This window comes from Plectropomus leopardus, chromosome 9 (genome assembly GCF_026936395.1).
Source record: "Plectropomus leopardus strain MGB_pleo_1.0 chromosome 9, ASM2693639v1, whole genome shotgun sequence".
In the NCBI taxonomy this organism is placed as follows: Eukaryota; Metazoa; Chordata; class Actinopteri; order Perciformes; family Serranidae; genus Plectropomus; species Plectropomus leopardus.
Window position 1 is genome coordinate 38,007,482 of NC_142184.1, and position 24,591 is coordinate 38,032,072.

At 41.9% G+C, this 24,591-nt stretch overlaps 1 protein-coding gene across 6 annotated transcripts in view; it reads left to right on the forward strand.

Moving 5' to 3' along the window:
- The window catches only part of vps13d (vacuolar protein sorting 13 homolog D), a 130,559-nt gene that overhangs the window by 71,549 nt on the left and 34,419 nt on the right, over positions 1-24,591 (forward strand). For 4 of the 6 annotated variants that reach the window (XM_088082700.1, XM_088082699.1, XM_088082702.1 and 1 more), the window contains exons 30-51: positions 1,161-1,385; positions 1,488-1,777; positions 2,703-2,836; positions 3,580-3,735; positions 6,440-6,626; positions 6,945-7,019; positions 7,134-7,334; positions 7,614-7,703; positions 8,292-8,432; positions 8,549-8,674; positions 11,850-11,924; positions 14,934-15,036; positions 15,613-15,765; positions 16,810-16,945; positions 17,056-17,103; positions 17,684-17,834; positions 17,974-18,190; positions 18,283-18,530; positions 18,621-18,812; positions 19,200-19,326; positions 19,677-19,819; positions 21,695-21,825. In XM_088082700.1, coding sequence (XP_087938826.1) covers positions 1,161-1,385; positions 1,488-1,777; positions 2,703-2,836; positions 3,580-3,735; positions 6,440-6,626; positions 6,945-7,019; positions 7,134-7,334; positions 7,614-7,703; positions 8,292-8,432; positions 8,549-8,674; positions 11,850-11,924; positions 14,934-15,036; positions 15,613-15,765; positions 16,810-16,945; positions 17,056-17,103; positions 17,684-17,834; positions 17,974-18,190; positions 18,283-18,530; positions 18,621-18,812; positions 19,200-19,326; positions 19,677-19,819; positions 21,695-21,825 — 3,349 coding nt within the window. The remainder of the gene's footprint in view (positions 1-1,160; positions 1,386-1,487; positions 1,778-2,702; positions 2,837-3,579; positions 3,736-6,439; positions 6,627-6,944; positions 7,020-7,133; positions 7,335-7,613; positions 7,704-8,291; positions 8,433-8,548; positions 8,675-11,849; positions 11,925-14,933; positions 15,037-15,612; positions 15,766-16,809; positions 16,946-17,055; positions 17,104-17,683; positions 17,835-17,973; positions 18,191-18,282; positions 18,531-18,620; positions 18,813-19,199; positions 19,327-19,676; positions 19,820-21,694; positions 21,826-24,591) is intronic. The other 2 variants (XM_042491235.2, XM_088082703.1) reach the window with 1 other exon arrangement.

Sequence of the window (24,591 nt, forward strand, 5' to 3'; positions counted from 1 at the left end):
AACCCATGTCACTGGACAGTAACATAAATAAAACAAGATACATAATTAGCAGGGGAATCTGGGGATGCTTCCCCAGAAAAATGTTTTAATTCAAAACAAAGAGTTAGTTCAATTGAGGAAGTAGAGAACACTTAAAACAAATATGTCACGATGCCATGGCTTAGAACACTGATTACTGCTAATAAAACCTCTCCTGGCTACAGGACTTTGACTTTAATATTTGCTGTAGGCTATTAATTGTTTTACTCAAGAAAAAGGTTTTGAGTAGGCCTACTTCTTCTACAGCTGCCAACAGCCTGCCAACATACCCAGTCAGCTTAAAAAAGATTAAAAATAATGCAGGGTACTTTCTGTAGGGCCCCAGACCCCCAAATCACTAAATCGTCTCCTGGTAATAAGAATGACAGCTCAGCGCAAAGTGGCTGGATTAGACATGGAGCAATGCATTCTGGTATTTACAAATAAGTCCATCCTAAATGTGACTAAAACTAAAACAAAATGGTTTGTTGAAGTCTAAAGAAGTCGCTTTCCACTGTGAGCATGTAGACACTTTGGTTCTGCGAGGAAAAGCTCCAGTCTTTTTGTCTGTTTTCCTTACTGTGGTGCTGTCAGACGATCAGCTTTTTGATCCAAGATAACATGAGCAATCACATTTATTTTTCCGCATGAGAAGATAGATGTGCAGCATCCAACATGTGAAAAGTGTCAATTAATGTTACACAAGTCAATACCTGACAGTTGGCAGCCCCACAGTTAAAAATGGGGACCGAAAACGGGTATGGGACATCCGATCACTCTACCCAATACTCAAGAATCACAGCGTTTAGCAAAGATTGCATATTGGGTACAGGAAAATTCACCTCAGCACCTACCCACACACACACAATCAGTGACTGTTATCAGAGGAGCAAGTCACTTATCATGTTGGCATCATAATATATTTGCCACACAGTTATTTTAAGATTTACACCTTGGAAAAAACACAGGGGTCCTGATCTAGGTAACCTCAGTGGTAGATATAGCCATTTATAGCGACAGCCAAGTTGCCAAACTTGAGGCTTCCAAACAGAAGTCAACGAACCAATGCGTGATGTCTCAGTTGATATGTCTATTATTTTATACAGTCTATGATTTTAATATTATTTATTTTTCTTGCAAAGGTTCGACTTCATGAAATCCAAGCTGCTCTTTGAAAGTTTCTCCAACGGATCGAAGTCAGTCAACTTGGTGTCTCACTCCCTGTTGGCATATGACACTCGGGGCACCGGGATAAATACAAGCACTGGTGGATCTGATGGGGGAAGGCACAATGTCTTTGACTGCATCCTCCAGCCATCCAAAACAGGCACTAACAGGGCATCACTGCAGCTGGAACTGCATTACAGGTACAGGTATTTCAAGCCCATGAAACATTTACAAGCAAGTGAAAACAGAGATTTTTCATAGTAAAGAGCTGGTCCCATAAGCTGTGTTCCATCCTCCCCTAGATCCACACGTGACTCCTCTTATTTCACGGTGGTCCTTAACAACCTGAGGGTCTTTCTCATCTTTGACTGGCTTCAGCTAGTGCGAGACTTCCTACGGGTACCAGTGGAGAAGGCATCAGGCGATGCTGAGCCTTGTCGGTGCTGGCCCAGTAACACTGGCACTGACTTGGGCTCCACCAGCACCACAGGGGCTGTCATGCCAAAGACAGTCAAGAGTGGCGTGGTCACCAAGAGGTCCACAGTCCCGGTCACCCAGGACCGCTGTCTGGAGGTCAAGATCAACGTCACAGGTCAGAGCAGAATCATCAGTGACTGAGATGATATGGATTTGGTTGCTAAGGGAGGCAATACATAATGTACTCTGCACACATGGGACCAGATCCATCTCCTGAACTGATGAAATAGAGTAGCATGAAACAAAATTATAAAGCACAAGAGTTTTTTCTTTGATATTAAATCTAGTTAAAAAGTGCTTATTATTGGTGCTGGACCTCTGTGGCTATTGCTAATGCTGCTGTCACTATTACTGCTGCTTACATACCCACAATGCACAGCAAATTTGAGTTGACATATGATGTACCCTACATTTATCTCTCGTATACCAAAATGCAATGCAGTCGTGTATTTCCGGAGGGAGAAAATTCCAGTGTAGTGTCCGAAATCTTGTACAGTTATTCCCTATATCGTTCACTACTTAATACACACTACGTAAAGGACAGTGTGTGAGTGAGTGAGTGAGTGATTTAGTGAATGAGTGAACTTAGACTTAGACTTAGACGACTTTATTGATCCCCGGAGGGAAATTTAGTTGTCACAGCAGCTTGGCACGTAAGACATACAGAGACATACATAAACAATACAATAAAACACTATAAAAACTTGATAGAAAACAATAAAAAAAGACATGTTCAAAGAGCTACTGCAACAGGCTGCCACTCTCACGGCGCCATCTTGGCTAACAGTTTTGAACACAGCTAGTATCTGCCGCTGAAAACTGAAGAAACCACCTCAATAGCCAGTTAGCTCTTAGGCTTTATGAGGGTTATTTGGTTGCAGCATATTTCATTTTATTAATAAATGATGAAGATGCATTAAGCTGCGCCTTGACCAAATCAAATGTTGGCATAAATGATCTCCTGGATTTTGAAATTGTTTAGGAACCTGCCCACAGTGTTGTTTTTAACTGGATGTGACCTGGTGTGTGTGCATCTTCAGGCACTGAGTTTGTGGTTGTGGAAGACTCATCCTGTCTGGATACCAACGCCATCATTCTGAAGGGCACCACTGTCCTCACCTACAAACCCCGTCTACTGGACAGACCCTTCTCTGGCAGCCTTGCAGGAATAGAGGTGACATCTCCCATTTTGATAGTATGATGTCATGGTCAGACATGACGCACTGATATCAGTAGTTTTACAGCCGCTACCACTGATCAGGATTATTTTAATCTAAGTATCACAATCTCAAAGACACGGCATTATTAAGCCTTTGAAACCTGAGTAAGTTGGCGTGATTTCTTCCCAAAATAAACAAGAAATGGCCCGAAAATTTACAATAAATTAGTAAAAAAAATGCAGTCTGTGGGACTTTTTTGCTAACTTACTCAAAATGTTTATCCAGTGTTTTTGAAAGAAATTAAACAAATTTTAACAGGTTTCACAGGTTTAAATGCTTGTTAAAGGCATATGATTATGGCACAAGAAAACCGATATGGATCCAGATGCAACTTAGTAAAATATATGAGGAATGAACTGAAATACTGCTTTATCACTGGACTATAATACTTGCGCCTGTACTTGCCAGTGCAAATATGATTATTTCTGGAAACTGGTTTAAGTAATAATTGTGTTACTGCTGCTATTGCAAATACTATTTCCACTACTGCTAAAACCTCTATCAGTACTGTAACCCTACAACTCCATCTCTTCCTCTTGCCCTCCATTGCCAAAAGTGTACAGTTAAGCTCAGTGCATCAGACCTGTGGTTTCAGTATGGATTATTGTTACAAACTGCATTAGTGCAGGAGTACTAGTAACTACCAACACATCATCATTTTATGAGCTTTAATTCTGAGTTATCTTATCACCCCCAGGTGTTCTCATGTCGCCTGGGCAGTGAGCAGGAGACGGCACTGTCCATCATTGACCCAGTCAATATCCAGGTGGAGCTGTGTGGGAGCCCCACATACCAGAGCAGCTCAGGTCTGCTGGACGCCTTCACTGTGGAGGACATCCCGCCGCTACTGGAGGTCAGGGCTGAGCACTCAGGCAAAATAAGATATGCAATATGTAACAAGGGATGACACAGTGGTGCTGTGTTGCGTCTCCGCAAAAAGGTTCTTCCAAAGTCAGTTGGGATGTGCTCTAAACTGTTGGCAATTTGGTGTGTGCACAACATATCCATGATAACGCACAGAGCTGACTGGAAACAGGCAAGAGGCTGTGTGTAGTCGTTACATTTCCCATAATGCAACTCCCTAGTCTCTTTCATGGGACTCTCCAAACCTGGTAAATGACTACATGTCTCACACCCCACGCCTCCATGTCATAACACAGGTTTTCTCCTTATAAATATGTAGCCTCCATGACTAACTGAGTCAGCCATGGAACTAATTCTCTTAGACTTAACAAAGCAAGACCCTTGAGAAGACATCATACAAGCTGTTGGTGAAGCGTCTTAGTCATCCAAGTCATGATCATTCTAAATGCTATATCAAAGGGAACTGGGCATGCTTGGTTTTCTTGAAGACATTTCACCTCTCATCCGAAAGACTTCTTCATTTCTTCAGAACAGAAGAATCCTTTCACTGTTTGTTTCTCAAACACCATGTGGTGCAGCTTGGATTCATCTTCAGTGTTGAATCCAGGGTCATAGGGTGTTTCGGGACTTTTGATCATTAGACAACGTCACCTGGGCAACCCAGTCAGGAGAGATCAGTCCCTGCCCCCCAACTCTTCTGTGAGCTCAAAATATTTGGCCCTCTTGCATTTGTGAGCCTCCTTCATACATTCTTTTCAGTAGGCTCCATTATAACCACATGCTTGGAAATATCAGATGTTAAGACCAAATCTTGCCTAAGGGACGTCCTCACAATGTGTTCAGCTGCTGTCCTAAGTCGACCTTGAGCTGCCAGTCACGAGCTGAGACTAGTAGCCTGGTTGAAGCCTTGGGCTCTGGATGCCGTCTGTCTCCCGCTCTGACAAAGGTGTCGTTGTGCCTAGTGTGTTTGCTCAGCTGAATACCACTGTACACGGTGTCTGCAACTGCCTTGAGCGCCTGGGATGCAGGGGTGTTGGCTAGATCAACACAGCGTTGTATCAGTGCAATGCTGCTTATGGGTCTTTGGTAGGCTAAGCCCCTTAAGTAGGAACTGGCTGATGTTGTATTCAAAGTCCTTCAAGATGGTCACTGGAACTTTTAATATGAGCAGTGGCCAGAGACTCCTTGGCAGGATGCCATGCTGGTAAATCCATGCCTTGAACTTTCCTGGGAGACCTGACTTGTCTACCACTGATGGGTAGGCTTTTAGCTCAACAGAAGTTGACTAGACTGCAGCAATGTCTCTGAGTGTGCAGGTAAAGATCTCTCCAAGGCTCTTCATTGGAGTTTCAGACACTGATGGGATTTGTACTCCTCCCAAAGAGAAGCAGTGCTTGTCTGACACTCTGCGCTTCTTCAAGACCAAGGTCCTGGACTTGGCTGGCATGAAGGTCTTTCTTGCCCATGAGATGAGCCTCTCCAGCCCTTCGAGGAGCCACTGGCATCCTGGCACTGATGTTGTTGTGAATAACCGTCAGGTCATCCATAAAGGCTGTGATTGGAGGTTGGCAGATGCCAGATCTAGACAGGGGACCTCTACACTCCACTTCTGCTGACTTGACATGCATGTTTATTGCCAAGGTGAAAGGATCACTGATAAGGTGCAAACCAGTGATGATGCCTTTCTGTAGGCATTGCCATGCAGATGCACTTTCCGTGGAGGTGAACCTCAGACTGAGGCTGTTGTAGTAGTCCAGTATCAGGTCTTTGATGTTCTCTGGAACATAGTGTCCCGCCAGCACTGTTATTATGAGCATGTGTGGAATGGATCTGTAGGTGTTGGCAAGGTCTAACTAAACGACTGCCAGGTCTTCTTTGTTCTCCCTTGCCTCTCGGATCAGCTGCGTGACCACACCTGTATGCTTGATGCACCCTGGAATGCCTGGGACTCCTCCAATCTGCACTGCTGTGTCAGTATACGAATTCCTGACTGACATCTCAATCCCACCACAATAACGCAGGTTTTTTAAACACAGGTTACCCCGCTAAATGGTTAGTAACATTGTATCTCGCCAGTTAAGGAGCTGAAATTAGCGTGTTCACCTGGGTGTTGCGTGGCTTGGTGGTGTAGTAGTTAGCACTGACGCATCACAGTAAGAGGGTCCCCAGTTTGAACTCGGGTTGGGGAAAGGTTCAGAACTTGGACAGAAAGGCCCCTCTGTGCGGAGTTTGCATGTTCTGCATGTGAGCGGGGGTTCTGTCTGGCTTCTCTGGCTTCCTCCCAGACGCCAAATACATCCATGTCAGGTTATTTTGGGGACTCTAAGTTGCCCGTAGGTGTGAATGCGAGCATGAACAGCCCTGCGATAGTCTGGTGACCTGTTCAGGGTGTACCCTGTGACCCTTACATGGACAAGTGGTTACAGACAATGACTTGAGTGTTGCGTTCCTGTCAATGCTGTTTAGAACCGGCGGCGATAAAAACCTGTGACCACTACAATCATTTGACCTGGGTGTGAACGCAGAATTAAAAAGCCAGATGTTAGTGGGTTTTTTGTGCAGTGGGAATGAGGCTTAGAATGTTATACAACTGTTTTCAATGGATGACTAGTACTCACGGTTAGTATTAAAGTGACTGTAATATACAAATCTGGTGAATTGCCCCTTTAAATTTGCGTGTGATTCTCTGGCAGATTCAGTTTCCTGCTCTGGACATTCGTCTGTCCTACAACGACATTCAGCTCTTCTTGGCCATAGCCAAGTCCATCCCTACAGCCAGCTCTCCGCAGACTTCTGACTCTGAGGCCACCTCTGCAGCTAGCACTGAAGCCGCACCTACAACCAAAGACAGCTTCAGGCAGAAGACTGAGGCCCTCATAGGTAAGTGAAAAGCAGCCTGTGGCGTAGTTATTAGTCTTCCTCCATCTTAATGCTTCCTCAGAAGCTCTCCATTCCAAACAAGTGTAAAGATAGATAGATATCTTTATTGTCACTGTACACGTACAATGAAATGCTGATGGGACAAACCTATAGAGGCCAAGGTTAGAAATCTAGGTTTTCTTACACAATTACTATCAGTGTCCAAAATGCAAACGTTGCAAGGCTACTGTTTAGTAACAGTGATGGCAATGTGTTATTCCAAAGACTATTACAGTTCTCAGAAAAGCTGTTTATGAATGTGTGGTTTTGTCTCCACAGAGGGTCAGCTGACCCGTTTACAAGACCTTGGCTTCAGGAAAGAGGACTGCAAAAGAGCCCTGATCCACTGTAAAGGTGTGCGACGCCTCAAATACTGTTCTCTGTGCTTGGTAATCAGACAGTAGAACTTACAATGTTTTTTACAATCATTTAAAGAAAACCCATGAAACATAGCAATGTGTCTCCCAGGTCAGCTGGACCAGGCTGCCACATGGCTGCTGGAAAATGGTGAGAACATGGCTGGCCATGCCAGAGCCAGGGCTGACTCTGGCTCCAGCAGTCACTCGGCTCCTCTGTCTGGGGTGGAGGTGAAAGCTGAGAGTGTCTGCATCTGTTTCATAGATGACTGTCTGGACTGTGACATACCACTGGCTGAGGTCACCTTCTCGAGTAAGTCTCATTTAGATAATCCAAGATCCAACTCTATCCTCAAACATTATGCTGGAGACTGGGAAAGAATGATTGTAATTATGTGGAAATATTTAACAACTCAGGTGCCACATTTTATCTTAAATGAAGGCACACTGTAAAACTATGTTAAAAACAAACAAACTATATCTTGTATGTAAAACTTTTAAATCAGTGGACTGTAAATGTAAGTATTAGAAACTAGCTAAGATGACATATTGTATCTCAGCCTGATTGTGATCTGCAGACTTGTTCTTGTAGGGCTTTGTGTGCTGCAGCGCATTGGTTCCATTAAAGAGGGAAATGCCAGCTTCACTCTGTCTGGAGACTACTACAACAGAGAGCTGTCAGGTAACATTTACACACAGCATGAGAACATTTCACTCGTGTTTCAGTGATATATTGGACACCATCAATCTTTTGGAAAACATCCTCCTAACCATGAACAGAGTTAATCTTTGCTTATTCTCATTCTAATGGCAACAAAACTTCTTAAATATTGAATCTTGAACATGTTGTACAGCAGTGTGCAGAGCAAGTAAGATAATATCAACCGATTGATTTGACCTGCAAGCAAACTGCAGTGGATCAGCAGAGATGGAAATAATTAAACATACCTCAGTTTGAACCTGCAGGGTAGGGGCGCCTGGTGGCTCAGTGGATAGAGCGGCACCCCATAAAGAGGTTGTATACTCGCCGCAGCGGCTGCTGGTTCAATCCCAGCCTCGACCCTTTGCTGCATGTCGCCTCCCCTCTCTCTCCTCCTTTCACGCTTAAACTGTCTTGTCCATTAAAGACAATAAAAGCCAAAAAAAAGAAAAAAGCTGCAGGGTCATTAGGTCCAGTGATGATTGATCACTGAATATTTTGGGAAAGTAACGTGTGTGTGTGTGTGTGTGTGTGTGTGTGTGTGTGTGTGTGTGCGCGCGCGCGCGCCAGGCTGGGAGCCCTTCATTGAGCCCTGGCCCTGCTTCCTCTTGTGGCAGCAGCAGGCTGCTGGCCGTCTCCACCCATCACGTTTCAAGATGGGGATTCGAGCCAAGCAGAGACTGGACGTCAACATCACTTCTGTCCTGCTGGGTGAGTGAAGGCGGGAACATGCTTCTGTGGGCACTCTGCTCAGCTGTTTGAATACTGTTTGAGTTTTACGCAGCGTTGTATCAAATCATTCAGTACCACAAATCTGTTCCCTGCAGAGCAATACAACACCACAAAAAGCTCCTGGATAGCTGACTACTGTAACGCAGAGGAACAGGCCCCCCAGTCTTCACCCCCCCTGTCCTGGATGGGCTCCTCAGTCGACCCTCCCAGCTTGGGACAGAGTGAGTTCCAGCTGCACACATTGAAACATGGAGAGTCACTGGAGAGTAGGTCTGGGCGATATGGAAAAAAGTCTTATCACGATAGTTTTTTTCATATATGTCGATATCAATATATATCACGATATACTGTACATCCAACAAGCCACGTCAAGCTTAAAGGTTCCCCTTTACTCCTAGGTGAGATATGAAGATATCATAAGGTTAATTTTGGTTTAAATATTTATTTTCTGTCAGACATTGAACATGACAAATATACTGTAGAATAGGCATCACCAACTGGCGGAGCAGTTACTAAAATTTCCTCCCAACAAAGGTCCGGACCTCATACCTAGAATCAGTATCACAATAACTGAACATTTTACTCGACTACAATTAATGAATGATCATTTTGCTTTTTGCTTTTTTTTGTGTTTTTTTTTTTTGCCCTCATAGTTCACTGACAGTTTAATTTGACCATGGTTTGTTGGAGTGTAATAAACATATGATTCATTATTATTTATTAAACTTTCCAGCATTATATAAAAATGAAAAGCTCCATTTTAAACAAACTTCAGCTAAATTTAAGCACAGTGTGCTGATAATAGGCCAGCCTCTCCTGACTGCCGGAGTCTGACTTCAACTTCTGTGAATCTTCTGTGAAATGTCTGTGCTATTAATCATTTTACCCAGGAAAACATTTTTTTGAGTAGGCCTACTTGTTACGTAACACTACTTCTCCTATAGCTGCCAGAAGCCCGCCAATATTCCCAGTTAGAGAAAGGGTGAAAATAAGGTAATGTGCTTGTGGCCCTGGGCCCCCAAAACATTACATCTGCCCCTGGTAATAATAATGAGAGCTCAGCACAAGCGGCTGGATGAGACACAGAGCACTGTTTCCTGGTGTTTCCAAATAATTAATCCAAAGTCTGATTAAACCTGAAACTAACAAGTAGTCTGTAGATGTCTAAAGAAGTCACTTGCTATGAGGAGAAGCACCGCTCTGTTTGTCTGTCTCACTGCGCTGCTGTCGTACCATCACCTGTTTGATCCATGACAATGAAACACTGTGGAAGCACATATGACTTGGTTGTCAAACACTCAGCTGTAGATTGCTCTAGAGTCAAAGTCGTTTGGTTTGCTGCGGTGCTATTCTTATTACCATTGGCTGTTGGTGTTGTCTGTCAAAACATGGCTGCAATGCGTTCTGTCAACATTCTGTCAACTGCCTCTCATATTTCAATCGAGGAAAAGTTATTTCGTGATTGATATTGTTATTGTTTAATCGCCCAGCCCCACTGGAGAGTAAAGAACTTCTGGGTCTGGGTCAAAAATATGTTTTGAGTTGATTTATTGGATGTTCAGAGGTGGCATCCTGGATAATAAAAAATCAAACTAAAGAAAAGATAAGAAGATAGCCATATTACTGTTTTAAAGTTAGATGACCTCTTAGGCTTTATCTTTACTCTACTGATATCATCTTATTAAGATATTGACTTTGTTGTTGTTTCCTAGTCAGAGCTATCATGTCAACATAGCAACACAATGTGCATGACTTTTCCACTCTTGCAAAAATTGCACAGTTAAATACACATGAGAGAAAGCATGATGTGATCTTTGGTCAGTTATTTGTGTAGCAGCTGTATCTAGCAGCTGAAAGGACACTAAAATAAAATTACAGGGATGGTGATACCCTAATGGATCTAATCTAATGGACAAAGCCAAGCCAACAGCAGGCGTCATTCACCAGTACCTTTCTACATTTTTTCTTAATTTTTTTCTCAAGCTAGGTCCTACGAAAAGTCTGCATCAAATTTATGAAAGAATGTGTTCACACCTGTATTCTCATAATAAAGAAGTCCACTATCATTGTAAGTTACGAACACATACAGGTTGGTCCTAATTTGCAAGGGTAAATTCCCTGAAAATCCCCAAAAAAGGCATGAGAGTTTGTGTGCACACACAGAATTTGAGAGAATGACGTCAAAAATGTCAAAAAAAGGCTGAATAGGGTGAAGCAATGGACTCAAAACACTGAAAAACAGACTTAATTAGTTCTGAAGTGGAGGTCCTTCTGCAGGAAGTGAACGTCAAACAAGCTATCATATTTATTTGTGATGTGAACAAAAAGATGCATCACAGTAGCACAACTGTCAGGACTGAAGACTGAGAATAGAGACAAGCACCACACACACACACACTTGCCAAGGTGTGTGTGCGTGCATGCGTGTGTGTGTGTGTGTGCGTGCGTGTTTGAGAGAGAGACAGTGAGTTACAGAGGAAGGGAGAGAGAAGGTGCAAGGTGTATTATTAACTTAATCTGAACACTATTTCATCACTTTGTGTAAGAACGGTTGGTAAATGTATCTACTAACAAGTCCTGTGTGTATCAAAGCCTGATATATCTTCTTCCTCGTTCGTTGAACTATTAAAACCCAGCAGTGAGCCACACTGTTGCACTGGGTGACATGTTCCCTCATTACCATAAACACACAGACTGTAATTTGTTCTGACTCAAAGTCATATACACTGTCCAGCCGCTCAAACTACTCACTAGAGCACCAAATGTGGATAAATCCACTGCTGAAAATAATTCCTATCAAATGCACTCATTCCTCCTGTTGGAGTAAAATGTATTGTCTCTGAGCTGATGAGCTGCTGAGGAAAAAAAGGCGGATTAACACATTGTCAGCTTTTCAGGCAATTTGCTGATAAAAAGAAAACAGAATAAGCAGTTCTTATTAAAAATTGTGGTTTAGCATCAGTAGGACTGTTTGTGGTGACTGTGGATGTATGTGTTGGTCCTGTGAGAAACATGGTTGATGGGTTGCTCTATTCTAAAGAGCTGAAGGCAGCAGAGGTTTTGGCTGCATTGTTTCAGCCTTTTATCATGTAAGTAGAATCAATTAGTCAAACTAACCACAAAACCTGTCACTTGTCAGCCAAGTTCTCCTGGTCCGTCAGTTGAATAGGAACTGATGGACTTGTTGTGACATGTTGTTGCTGTGCTGAACATGTGGAAACAGAAGGGAGATAAGTTAAAGTGGAGAATGAACTGCACTTTTCATAATGGTATTGATTTGCAGAGTGCTGATTGCCTACATGGAGTAAGGAACGAGGAGGACGAACCTGTAACCCTCTTGTGTGTTCCCTCTGCATGTGTCTCTGTTGTGTAGTAACTCTCTCTCTCTGCTGTCAGGTGCTCCTCTTGCTCAACTTAGAACTAGGAGCACAGCCAGTTTGACCTGCCTCGAGCAGCAGATTCATTCCAGAGGTACATTTCAGAGTTTAGACTCCCAGTTCGTCCCTTCAGCTGCACATTCAGATCAAAGCTGTCATTCAGCCATCATGATTTGTTTCCCACTGGTGCTGACACAGCTTGTATATGTCTATATATGTGTGTGTGTGTGTGTGTTTATACATATATGCTATACATATACATACATAATTGCTGCAGAACTATTCTTTAGTAGAGAAACAATCATTATATATTTGCCTCTGAGTGAACAAGTTAAAACAACCACAATGTGTAGGAATATTGGATATATCTTTGATTGTGGCTCCTGGTAATCTGCCAGTGCCAAAACCATAAACTCTAAATAGAGATAAAGACGTTTTCTTTTGAATCAGTGATTATCATTAAATTTTATGTAGTTTATAGCAATATGAGTGTTTCACAACAAAGGGGAAAACCAAAATCACATAGAAATAAATGCATGCTACAAATGAAAAAATTTAATATGAAAATTAGTAAATTATAAATGTGTTTATATATGTGCCTTCAATTAATATAAAACCTTATTTTTTATCTCCACCTTATCATGTCAGTCTCAGATTATGCTCCATTTTTACAGAGGACACCTGTTGTGCAGGAAATGGCTCAGGCAGTTTGTGTGCAATCTTCTTCTTCTTCTTCTTCTTCTTCTTCTTCTTCTTCTTCTTCTTCTTCTTCTTCTTCTTCTTCTCCTTCTCCTTCTCCTTCTTCTTCTTCTTCTTCTCCTTCTCCTTCTCCTTCTTCTTCTTCTTCTTCTTCTTCTTCTTCTTCTCCTTCTCCTTCTCCTTCTTCTTCTTCTTCTTCTTCTTTTTCTTCTTCTGATCTGTGGGGAGTTGAAGGCATCTTATGTCATTTCTTTGTTGGGGGGAGCTGAGGCTCAATACTTTTCTTGGCTGAGAAATAATAACGTGAAAGTAAAACAGTTTTTAGTGTAAACATGTCTGCATGTTAAATTCCAATATGTAAATAAAGTATTATTATTATTATTATTATTATTATTATTATTATTATTATTCACAATATTTATTACAATTTCACTGTGGATTTCAGGACCTCTAGTAGTGCTGAGGAGCTGTTTGTCTCATGCACAAGGATATGTGCATGCACGTGATGCTGTATGGTGTCCTACCAATAGTGTCATATTGTGATCAGGTTCAACTAATCAACAGGTGGCAGCAATGTGCATGTGAAGATCACAAGCTAATACATATAAATGTTAACAATACCGGACTCAAAAAACAACATTGAACATAAAGGTAACTTCTGTCTGTTAACACGAAAACTTCACAGAGCCTTTTAATTAAGTGATCAAAGGAACTATATATTCAACCACATTGATGTGTAAAAAAAATCAAATAAATAGATTAATTTTTCTCACTGATGTGTAATTATGTAATAACTTACACATTCGAGTCATTAGTTGTGTTTATCAGTTATGGAACTTTATAGTCAAGTAGTTGCAGCACATCTCTCTCACAAAATGTTTAGTAAACTGGACCATAGTGTCCCACTGGTTGTGGTTTATTACAACACAGCAGTTTCAAATTTCAGACCCAGCTGTAGCAGGTCTCCCTCTCAGCCTGCATCCCCACAGAGGGGACATGCGGCTGGACATTCGATCTGCAGTGGTGACTGACTGTATATTCAGTGGTACAGCTGATTTCAGAAGTGATAGCAACAGTGTTAAAAATCAGTCTGATTAGACTTCACTGACATAAGTCTCTAGACTACACCCTGTCCCGTCTGTCCTCCTCTTTTAGACTGATTGACGTTTCTCTTTGTTTTCAATGTTGCCTGAACAGCATGACTTGTTCACCATTTGGTTTCCACTGCATGAGCTACAGCTATGATTTCATTGTGAAAATTAACTTCATATTATGGCACATAAGTAGTGTACATGTGGTGGTGTGGTGGGGTAGTGTGCTTTGGTGCATTTGATTTAGACATTTCATCTGATTGCACATTTTGGGCAGTTTCTTTTGTGTCCAGTAGTTTTTATACTATGTTAGGTTTATAAATACATTGGAAAAAAATTAAACTAAAGGGTTAACCTGTAAAATGAAAAATAAAGACCTGCTGGACACAGAGGTTGCCAATCTTTCTTTATTCTAAGGTAGATTGATGTATTTTTTTAAATACAAGGTAGTCTGCTTACATTTATATCTATTTTCTTACTTTTGTTTAATATGATTTACTGTGGTGTGAAAGGACAAGAGTTTTTATAGCACTGTAAAATGGCAATATTCATTAATAATTCAGTGTGATGGTAAGATAACTTTTAGTGCCTTCTTGGAAAATCATATGTGATCTATAAATTGACATTTGTGTTTCTGTACTTTTAGTTTGTAGTCAATTCCACACATTGATCTGTATATACATTGTAGCACATCAAAAATGATCAATTGACAGAGCCAAGCCAATTATAACTTCTACACTGTTGTAAATGCAAGTTAACAAAAAATATGATTTTTCATTTCTAAAAAAAGTTGCCTTTTTTAATGGAGTACTGCAGTAATTTCTGTAACGTTGGGGACACATTTAAGAAAAAACAACAGAAATAATTAAAAGCAACAAGAGCAAAGACATTTTGATCTTTAGCCCTAAATATGGGTCTAGATCCATAAACATTGTATATTGTGCCTAAAAGTGTCTTTTCACATCCTCAGTACATCATGTAAGCTTTTTGTTCAATGGTCTCTTTGTGATCTCCCAGCCCGAGCTCAATTATTGTCTGAGGAGATACTAAACAGCTGTTTTCGCAAGCTGACTAGTTGTCCTTTTGTCTACTAAGTTGATCCATTTATGTAAAATTAGTGGCATGTCCCTTGAAAGTAAAGAATTCCAAGGCACCTCTGCCTTGTCTGCTTGTAGTGCTCACAGCCTAAGAAGAAATCAAGCACAATGACTGTTGGATTTGACCATACAGTACTGGAGTTAGCACTGAATCCTGTCAAAGGTCATGCACACTCACCTTCTCTCTGTTCTGTTGTTCTTTTCTGTTTCCAACAGATGTGAAGCTGTCCAAGAGGAGGCAGCCATTTGTGCCATATGCTCTGCGCAACCAGACAGGATGTACCATGTGGTTTGCTACTCTAACTACGACCCCCACAAGGTAGGTGTGGCCATAATCATCTCTAATCACTACAAACTGGAGATACAGCATGTTTGGCAGGTTTGAAGGATGACTGGACTTGTAAGCAAGTACACCAGGTTCGAAAATGAAAGTGCACTGACCTTTTTTTTTTCCTCGAATTGAGCAAAACAGCAAAATTATGTCATTGTGCAACACAATGATGTGTTGCACAGTGGTGATGTGGAGCACATTTCACATTTAAAGTTTTATGGGGTGACCTAAAATATTCTTAAAACAGTAATTACAGAAAAATATCTGACAATACCACATACTACAATTCACAACGGAAAATTTGGTAAGACAATTCTGGAGGAGAAAGTGTTTGAACAATGCCATTGTAATTTTATTAACATTGACAGTTTACCTTGTGGCAAAGCTCTGAGATAGGTTTTTGTTTTTATTTTAATTAGTACTAATTGTGGTATGAAGATGTGAAAGTGCAGACGTTTAGAAGTAAGAGGCATCTCTCCAGCAGAGAGTTCCAAGGGTTAAGGATAGAAACTGATCTCAGATACACTTTGTCCTCAGATAAAGCTGCTCACATGTTCCCCACAGGGTGGCACTGTCACACAGCAGCAGTGCAGACTCGATCTCAGATGTGCACGGTCCAGGAACTGATGACACTCACAATGTCAGCCAGTGGAGGGAGGTGCTGCCTGGGGAGGAGATTCCCTTTGAGTTCGAAGCCCGCGAGAAGCTCCGCCACAGGTACAGCTCTGATTCTGATTCTTTATTGAAAATGATATTGTTATTGAAACAGTTGATTGGTTTGACCATCAGTGTCACTGCCCTGATAACATTAACTTGGCAACAGTTTCCTTGACCGGCTGTCTGATATTTGGAATGGTTGTCATGAATAGATTAGCTTACAAGATGTTTCTGAGATGACGTTCCTGATGTTCAATCAGATGAGAAAGAAAAATTGATCAGCCAACAATATTGATCATATTTAAAACATTTAAAAAGCATATTCAATACAAAGCATTGGAAACAGTTCTGCATGGATAAATTGCAGGCACAGATTCTTACACACCAGTTTTCATGTCATAGTTTGAAGTCATGGTAGCTCGTAAAACTAACATATTTAAAGTATTAGTAAGAGTTACTTTGTGGTGCCAGGCTGCCTAAGGTCATACTATGGCTTCCACATATAGATCCAGGATTTCAGCGTTCGCTTAAGTACACTAATGTAAATACACACATCACACACACACACTCACAGATACTTGTAACAGAAGCACAGAAAATTTAAAAGTACATGTTAAGTATTGCAAACATATTAGATAAGATTTTTTGGTGACATCATATAAAAATTAACCCGTCAACGGTATGCATAAAGAATCTTTCAATTAAGGGGATAAAGTCTCTCTATCCTGTCAGATTTGGCTTTTATTTACCTGCCTTTCCCCTTTTCTGTTATACTTAAAAATTTTTAACTTAACTTAAAAAGTTTTGTTTATGTCAATTTTGGAAATAAAGGTCATAGTATAAGTAGGACATGACAACTGCTGCTAGTAGCATTAATTTAACAACTAAGCAGATACCAACATTTTTCTTTTTTTAATCAAAGCCAAGAGAAATGATAGCTAAAATCCATCTTTGGTTATAAAACATACATCTGTGTAGTGACGCTGAAATCTACTCTGTATTTCCTTCAATCATAATCAATGAAATTATTGTATTGTTCCCACAAATGCATTTTATAGATTATGATTTTGTGTCAGTGATCCCTTGTTGCCTCCTCCTCTGCAGACACACCCATGAGCTGAAGCTGCACCAGCTGCTGGTTCGGGTGTGTGGATGGGAGCAAGTCAAGCCGGTGTCTGTGGACAAAGTGGGCGTTTTCTTCCGTTATGCAGCTCCAGACAGAAACAACTCTTCCAATACTGTGAGCACAAGTCAAAAACTAAAATCCAAACTTCATGTCACGAATGTTAATGATTTCAACAGACTGGCCTTAAATTTGACGTGAAGCCTCTCTCCTTGACTCTGTCACAGGTTGGCAGTCCTATTAGCAGAACCAACATCATCCACCCCCATGTTTATGTGAGTCTGCCAAGCTTCGTTTCTAAAGCAGTGAGCATTCAAAGTCAGCCATTGGAATAGAGTTTACTTCCACAGTAGCAGCTATATTGCTCAAAATACACAAGGAAACAAAATATTTGGCTCTAATAAAGATTGAGGCAAAAAATGAAAGAGCATAACAGAGAGAGATTTCCAATATAAAGACAGTTTTCAAATGTAATATTGTGTTTGATTCAGCTGCTTGGATAAGTTTTCAAAGTTATGTTTCTGAAAGATTCCAATGTGTCAAAGTTGGAAATGAGAGCTGTTACCCGTAACAGTCTGAATTAAATCAAGACAACCGACAGAAGTGTTGAGTTTAGATTTACTATAAATTTCAGACAGGTGAAGATCAGAAAACATTTAAATGTACATTCTCATAACACAGGGACTTAAGAATTGATCTGCTGTCTCTAACAATAAGAATATTAATGATAATTCAAATAAAAGCCTGGTTGGATGTCAGCAGCATTTCATGGAAGCAGTAGTTGAACAACACAGATCCTTAGTGTGAACTGAAACGATGACATTATATGGTGTATGAATCTCCTCGCCCCCTCAGTTCTCAGCCCTTCCTCCAGTCAGAGTGGTCTTCTCCATCACAATGGAGGGCAGTGCCAGGAAGGTCATCACTGTCCGCTCTGCCCTCATGGTGAAGAACCGGCTGGATGTTCCAATGGAGGTCAGACTAGACAGCCCCTCTGCTCCTGACAGTAAGACACTGCTCCATTTTATTTGGTTCCATTCCATTAGTTTTTATCCTTTTTTTTTTTTTTTATTTCGTATTATTTGATCTTATTTATGTTGTATTGTGTCACTTAAATGTAGCTAATTGTGTGTCTGTGTTGGCAGAACCAGTGGTGTTGCCTCCTATCCTTCCTGGCCAGGCCTTGGCAGTCCCCCTCCACCTGACATCCTGGCGGCTGCAAGCTCGGCCCAAAGGCCTGGGCTTGTTTTTCTGTAAGGTTCCCATCCACTGGACCAGCGTGGAGCGACCTGGAGAGATCAGCAGCAGTAAGAGGGAGTGTCAGTCAGCAGACTTTGATGACAGCCTCAAGCGTAACTTCAGGTGAATACAGTCAGTGAATACAGAAGTCTTTTTCTTGGTTCTGGTCTTCCTCATGTCTTGCATCATTCCCTTCATTCCTCTGCATCTCACAGGTTTTGTGTGGTCATCAAAAAGGAGAACTACCCAGACCAGCAGCCTGCTAAGAGGATTTCTGGCAGTGCAAAGCAAATCTACCGTCAGCCGGGCCACACCATCTACTTGCTGCCCACCATGGTGCTGGCCAACCTCCTGCCCTGTGACCTCAACTACTACATCAAAGGAACTTCCATCAGAGGCTCATTGAAGCCTGGGAAAGAGGCTGTGCTTCACGCTGCCGACACCTCACAGAACATGGAGCTTGGTCAGGGCCAACATTCCCTTACAGGCTGCTATTTATTTCCTAAACATTTTCCTTGTCCTTACTCCTGGTTTCATGGTGTGTGTCCTTCAGGAGTCTTGCTGGAGAACTTCCCTGTTTGCAAAGAGCTGCTGATCCCTCCTGGGACTCAGAACTATGTGGTACGCATGAGGCTGTATGACACCAACAAACATCTGCTTTGCCTCACCATCCGCATCATCCTGCGAGCCCAAGGAGCACTAAAGATCCTGATCTCTGCCCCTTACTGGCTTATCAACAAGACGGGTAAAGTCAGCGCTTCTCCTTGTGTGTGTGTGTGTGTGTGTGTGTGTGTGTGTGTGTGTGTGTGTGTGTGTGTGTGTGTGTGTGTGTGTGTGTGTGTGTGTGTGTCAAAATGTGATCCTGGTTACATCTGTTGTGGTGGGAACTACCAAGGCAATTTTGAGGGTTATGCCAGGTGTTTGTCCGTCCGTCTTTCTGTCTGATGCAGTGATGTAACTTTACAGGTATGTAGGGGGTTCAGAAGTAGGAGAGGGGCCATTAAGCCCGCTGTGAGATGATGTCTAGTTTTTATTTACTGCGGTACTACATTTAAAAAAAAAACCAATTCAGACGTTGCTGTCAGAGCAGGCTTCTCTGTTATCATTCCTTAAAGTCATGTTTTTTCCTCAGGTCTGCCGTTAATTTTCCGTCAGGACAATGGTAAAGCTGATGCAGCAGGCCAGTTTGAGGAGCACGAGTTGGCCCGAAGCCTTAGCCCATTACTTTTTTGTTACACTGACAAGGAGCAGCCTGCTATGTAAGTGTGTCACAAACCAGCCTCTCTGGTCCTCTCTCTTTTCCTGAGCACACACATCAGGATTAGATATGTCTTTGGTAATGAGCAGTTTTCTCCTGAACAGGCATCCTCCTGGTGTTTTTACTGACTGAGATTCATACTTTATTATTTTTACTGTACCTAGAAATTGGACTGCACACAAACACTGATGGCAACAGCCCCCTTAGGTTCAGTGACTTGCCCAAGAAATTGCTAACGTGCAAATGACAAAATCACCAACCCTATGATTAGAGGACAACTGGCTCTACTTTCTGAGTCACAGCTGCCACATCCTTTTTTTTCTACTTTTTCCCTATCTATCTTGTTGTCAGGTGTACCATGCGTATCGGGAAAGGCATCCACCCAGACGGAGTTCCAGGCTGGTGCCAGGGCTTCTCACTGGACGGAGGGAGTGGAGTCAGAGCAATTAAGGTTATCCAGCACGGGAACAGACCTGGCCTCATCTACAACATAGGTGAGTTGAATTAGAAACACAGGATCCACCCTGATCCTGATCTTCAGACCAAAGGATACATAGGCTTGGCATCAGGGGAAACCATTTTTTTATGCCTCAGCACTAGCAATAGCAGAGGCCAGAGGTATTATGTAATTGGGATCTCTGTCCATCTGTACATCTATACATGCGTCTGTCCGGCCAGACAGCACATTCTTGTAGATAGATAGATAGATAGATAGATATACTTTATTGATCTCAAAACTGAGAAATTGGGGTGTAGCAGTGCCATGCAGTAAGAACAAAGAGAATAAAGAGCAAACAGTATTAATAGAATATAAAGGAATACACTTAAAAAAAACTAAAAAAAAACTAAGAGACTATACATATATACATGTGTAAAGTGCGGAACAGTATCTGAATAAATCAAAATAAAGTCAGCAGTGTAGAGTGACATGGCCAGAGTTTAAACAGCAGATAGAGGTGAGTTATTGTACAGGTGGATGGCTTGTGGCAGGAAAGATTTCCTGTATCTGTCCTTTCGACAGCGAAGCTGAATCAGTCTGTTGGAGAAGGTGCTCCGCTGTCGGTCCAGTGTGCGGTGGAGGGAGTGCATTGTTCATGATGGCGAGCAGTATTTTAAGTGTCCTCCTCTCCACCACAGTCTCCACGGCCTCCAGCCTGAAACCCACCACAGAGCCAGCTTTCTTAATGATTTTATTAAGTCTGTTGGTGTCACTGGCTCTGATGCTGCTACCCCAACAAACAGCAGCGAAGAAGATGGCACTGGAGACAACAGACTGGTAGAAGATCTCCAAAATCTTGCTGCACACATTGAAGGATCGTAGCTTCCTCAGGAAGTAGAGTCTGCTCATCCCCTTCTTGTACACAGCGTCAGTGTTAGATTTCCAGTCCTGTTGATCACTACACCCAGATATTTGTAGGCCTCCACCTCCTCCACAGTCTACCCCCGGATCTGTAAAGGCTGTGAGGACGTCCTCTTCTTCCTGAAGTCGATCACCATCTCTCTGGTCTTGTTAACATTCAGCCTCAGGTGATTTTGTTCAGACCACTCCACAAAGTTGTCCACCAGAGACCTGTACTCCCCCTCCTCTCCCTCTCTTATACACCCAACAACCACCGAGTCATCCAAGGTGCCCTCCTTGAAACTGTTTGTAGAGATCTTCTGTGTGTGAAGTATCCATGTTTTTTACATACATGGGTGTAAGCTATGAGTGCAACTTGACTGGTGTGAAGAGGCATAAAACTGTGTGACAGTATATCTAATTTTAAATTGCTATATATATATATTATATAAATATAATAAAATATATGTATTTATGTGTAGCATAGTTCATGAAATTGCAGTTATTTATGATCAATTCTGATTAGTTTTCCTGCACACATATCTCATTTTGCAAAGGAATATAAGATAAATTAAATGGTGAGTCTCAGTACTTTATTATTATGTGATCAGAAATTCCTTCAGTTTTACCTCTGATGAGGACTCTAATAGTTCTTTTCTCTTAGTATTATCCCCTCTTTTATCATAATATTCTGCCCTCTTTTTAAACTTTGAGTGGAATGTTTGGTGCAAATCTGCAGCTTTTTGGCCATCATTCAGAATTATTTTTGCACTAAATCTGTAGTCCCTATTTCGTATTGGGGGCAGTTAATAGCACATATATTATCTTCTGACATAAAGCAGAACTCCCTCACTGCCAAACTGCGCTAGGATTTTTTGGCACTGCGATGCATTTACCAAAGATCTGTATAGCAGATATCTGGACATTTATTGTCCAGTTGTTGACATTAGATCTATAATATCTGTTCTACACACATCATCAAAACAAACTGTTTGTCTGACCTCCATTGTTCCCTGTCTAATCAACACAGGCATTAGTGTGCGGAAAGGAAAAGGACGCTACAGAGACACTCACATAGTGACGTTTGCCCCACGCTACCTGCTGGACAACCGCTCTACACACAAACTGGCCTTTGCTCAGAGAGAGTTTGCAAGAGGAAAGGTAAGGAAATAACTTAGAAATGAAGTGCTCACAGGGTGTTCTGATAGCCGAGAGGTTAAAACACACACCTTATACAGCGTCGCAGCATCAGTTCAGATTGGCTTATTTGCCCGCCAGGGTTGTTTTGAGGCTGGGCAATGGGTAGAAAATCAATTATCACAATATTTTTGACCAAATATCTCATATTGATATTGTGATGTTATTGTAGGTGTTGCGTTGAAGGTTAAACCCAAGTGCAGACACAGAGGCAGAGGCTTGGACTGGGAACATATGATAATGTATTAACATCCATTAGTTTTTATCTGCTTATCTGGGGCTTTGTTGTGGGGGTAGCAGGTTGAGCTAGGTATTCCAGAAGCCCCTCTCCACGCCAACACTTTCTAGTTCCTCCTGGGGGATCCTAACCAATCCCAGACCAAAGTATTCTGTGCTTACTTCAGGGCCTCTTATAGGAGGCGCCCAGGAGGGGTCCTGATCAGATTCCTAAACCACATCAGCTAGCCTCTTTCGATTTAAAAGAGCGTTGGCTCTACTCAGAGCTCCCTTTAGATGTCTTAGCTCCTCACCTTATCTCTAAGTCTGAGCCCAGACATCCACCAGAGCAAACTAATTTTTCCCACTTGTATCCTCCTTCTTATTCTTTCAGTCAGTACCCAAAACTCATGACCGTAGGTAAAGGCTGAGACGCAAAAGGACCAGTAAATCAAGAGCTTTGACTCAGCTCCCTCTTTACCACAACAGTCCAGCACAGTGCCTAAATGCTGACACAATGACAAATAACCTGTCTACATTATGCTCCATTCTACCCTTACTCATGAGCAAGACCCCAAGATACTGAAACTTCTGTACTTGGGGTCTACCTCTCTCCCAACCCAGAGGGGGCAATCCACTGTTTTGCAGCAGAGAACCATGGTGTCAGACTTGGAGGTGTTGACTCTAACGATGTCACACTGGGCTGTAAACCACCCCAGTGCATGCTGAAGGTCACGGTGTAATGAAGCCAACAGAACCAAATCATATGCATAGAGGAGAGACGTAATTCTGAGATCCACAAACTAAACCTCTTTCTACACCCTGCCCTGCCTTGAGATCCTGTCCATGAATATCACAAACAGGATTAGTGACAAGGGTCAATGCAAGCACCCATTTGAAACATGACTGACTCACACAATTCTCACTTTGGTTATACACTGACCGGATGGCTTGTTGCAACAACTCTGTATTTCTACAGTGCCCCCCACAGGAGTGTCTTGGGGACATGGTCGTTTTCATGAAAAATGCTGCAACATTGCAGCCATTGTGAACGGCCCATTGATCAACATGGGCGCTTAAAGGAAGCATGCTGAGTTCCATGAAAAATTGGACCAATTTGAATCTTCTGCCTTCCACCGTGGTGAAGCCGTGGTGACCTGGTGTTTTCTGACCCACAGTGTATTGGAGGTCTTCCCGGAGAACATGATCCGAAATACTGTCACGTGACTCCATCAAGAATGCTAACCATGAGCACTGTGGATGTGTTGTATACTCTAAAGCGGCAGAGACACATTCATTCAGGTTCTTTGAATGAAGTGATCTGTTTGTAATTAACGATTTTAAAACTGGAGCAACATCATTTTTATTGTGCTGCTTTTAAATGCCTTTCACAAGTATATAAAGCTTTGAACCCCACGCAAATTGACAAATTTCTTTTAAAACATGGAAAAAAAGGCAATTAGCAACTTAATAACAAATGTTTCATTAATGGCAGGAAATTAGTTGCTTTAAAAAAAATTAAAGCAAGGGGGGAATGTCTTGGGAAACAATAAACAATAAAGCAAGGGAAAAACTATGTTTATAATGATAAATAATTACATATTTAAAATTAATATAATTTATGAGCACTTTTTTCAGGTCATATCCTTGGTTGTTTTTTATTTTCTCCCTCTTTTTCATTTTTGTACTTATTTTCAGGCCGTAAGGCTAGGGCTAGGGTTACTTTTTACTAATTTCTTGCTAATTTTTTTTTGTCATTTCTTTTATTCATTGCTCATTGCCTCCTTCCCATGTTTTTGAAAGAAATCTAGCTAATTCACTCAGGTTTCAAAGGGTTAATAGCCCAAAATCTGGCCTGCATGATATAAGTTTATATTTAATTTGTCATGTCTATTATGCTTTTATTGAATGTATTTATTTATTTGGCATACATCCCACTGGACATTTTGTCTGTTGATAGTCCCATCAGTCAGAAAACTACGTGATATCGGCCGAAAGCCCGCATGCTGGCTAATGTTAGGTCTGATCCCCTGTCCGGGTCAGCAGTTCTCCTCCCCTTCTGAGAACAGCCTGAGAAAAAAACCTGATTGGCCTTTCTGAGGGTCTTCTGAGGATTTGCCAGAACTTCTTTTAGGCCAACTGAACTTCTCCCACACCTTTGTTGACCACCACAGCCACACAGGTTTACCTTTCTCCTGCTTCAGGAGACCCTGGGCCAACCAAACCCGAGAGGCTTCCTTCTTTAGCCTGGAGGACCTTTTCACTGCTGGTGTCCACAGACTGATATTACTGAGTTATTGCAACCAGAGTTTAAGGCATTGACGAGCAGAGGAGGTGGGTAAAACAGGGAAAACGGGCAGGGACCTGCACAGAGGGATTCCAGAGAGCAGGGGAGAGCTGAGCTGATCCACAGTAGTGTTGAGGCAGAGCAGGAGCCGGCATGAGGAGGCAGGTACAGCAAGAATGCTATAGGCAGAGGTATAACAAGAATGGGCAAAAGCTTAAAGCTACAGT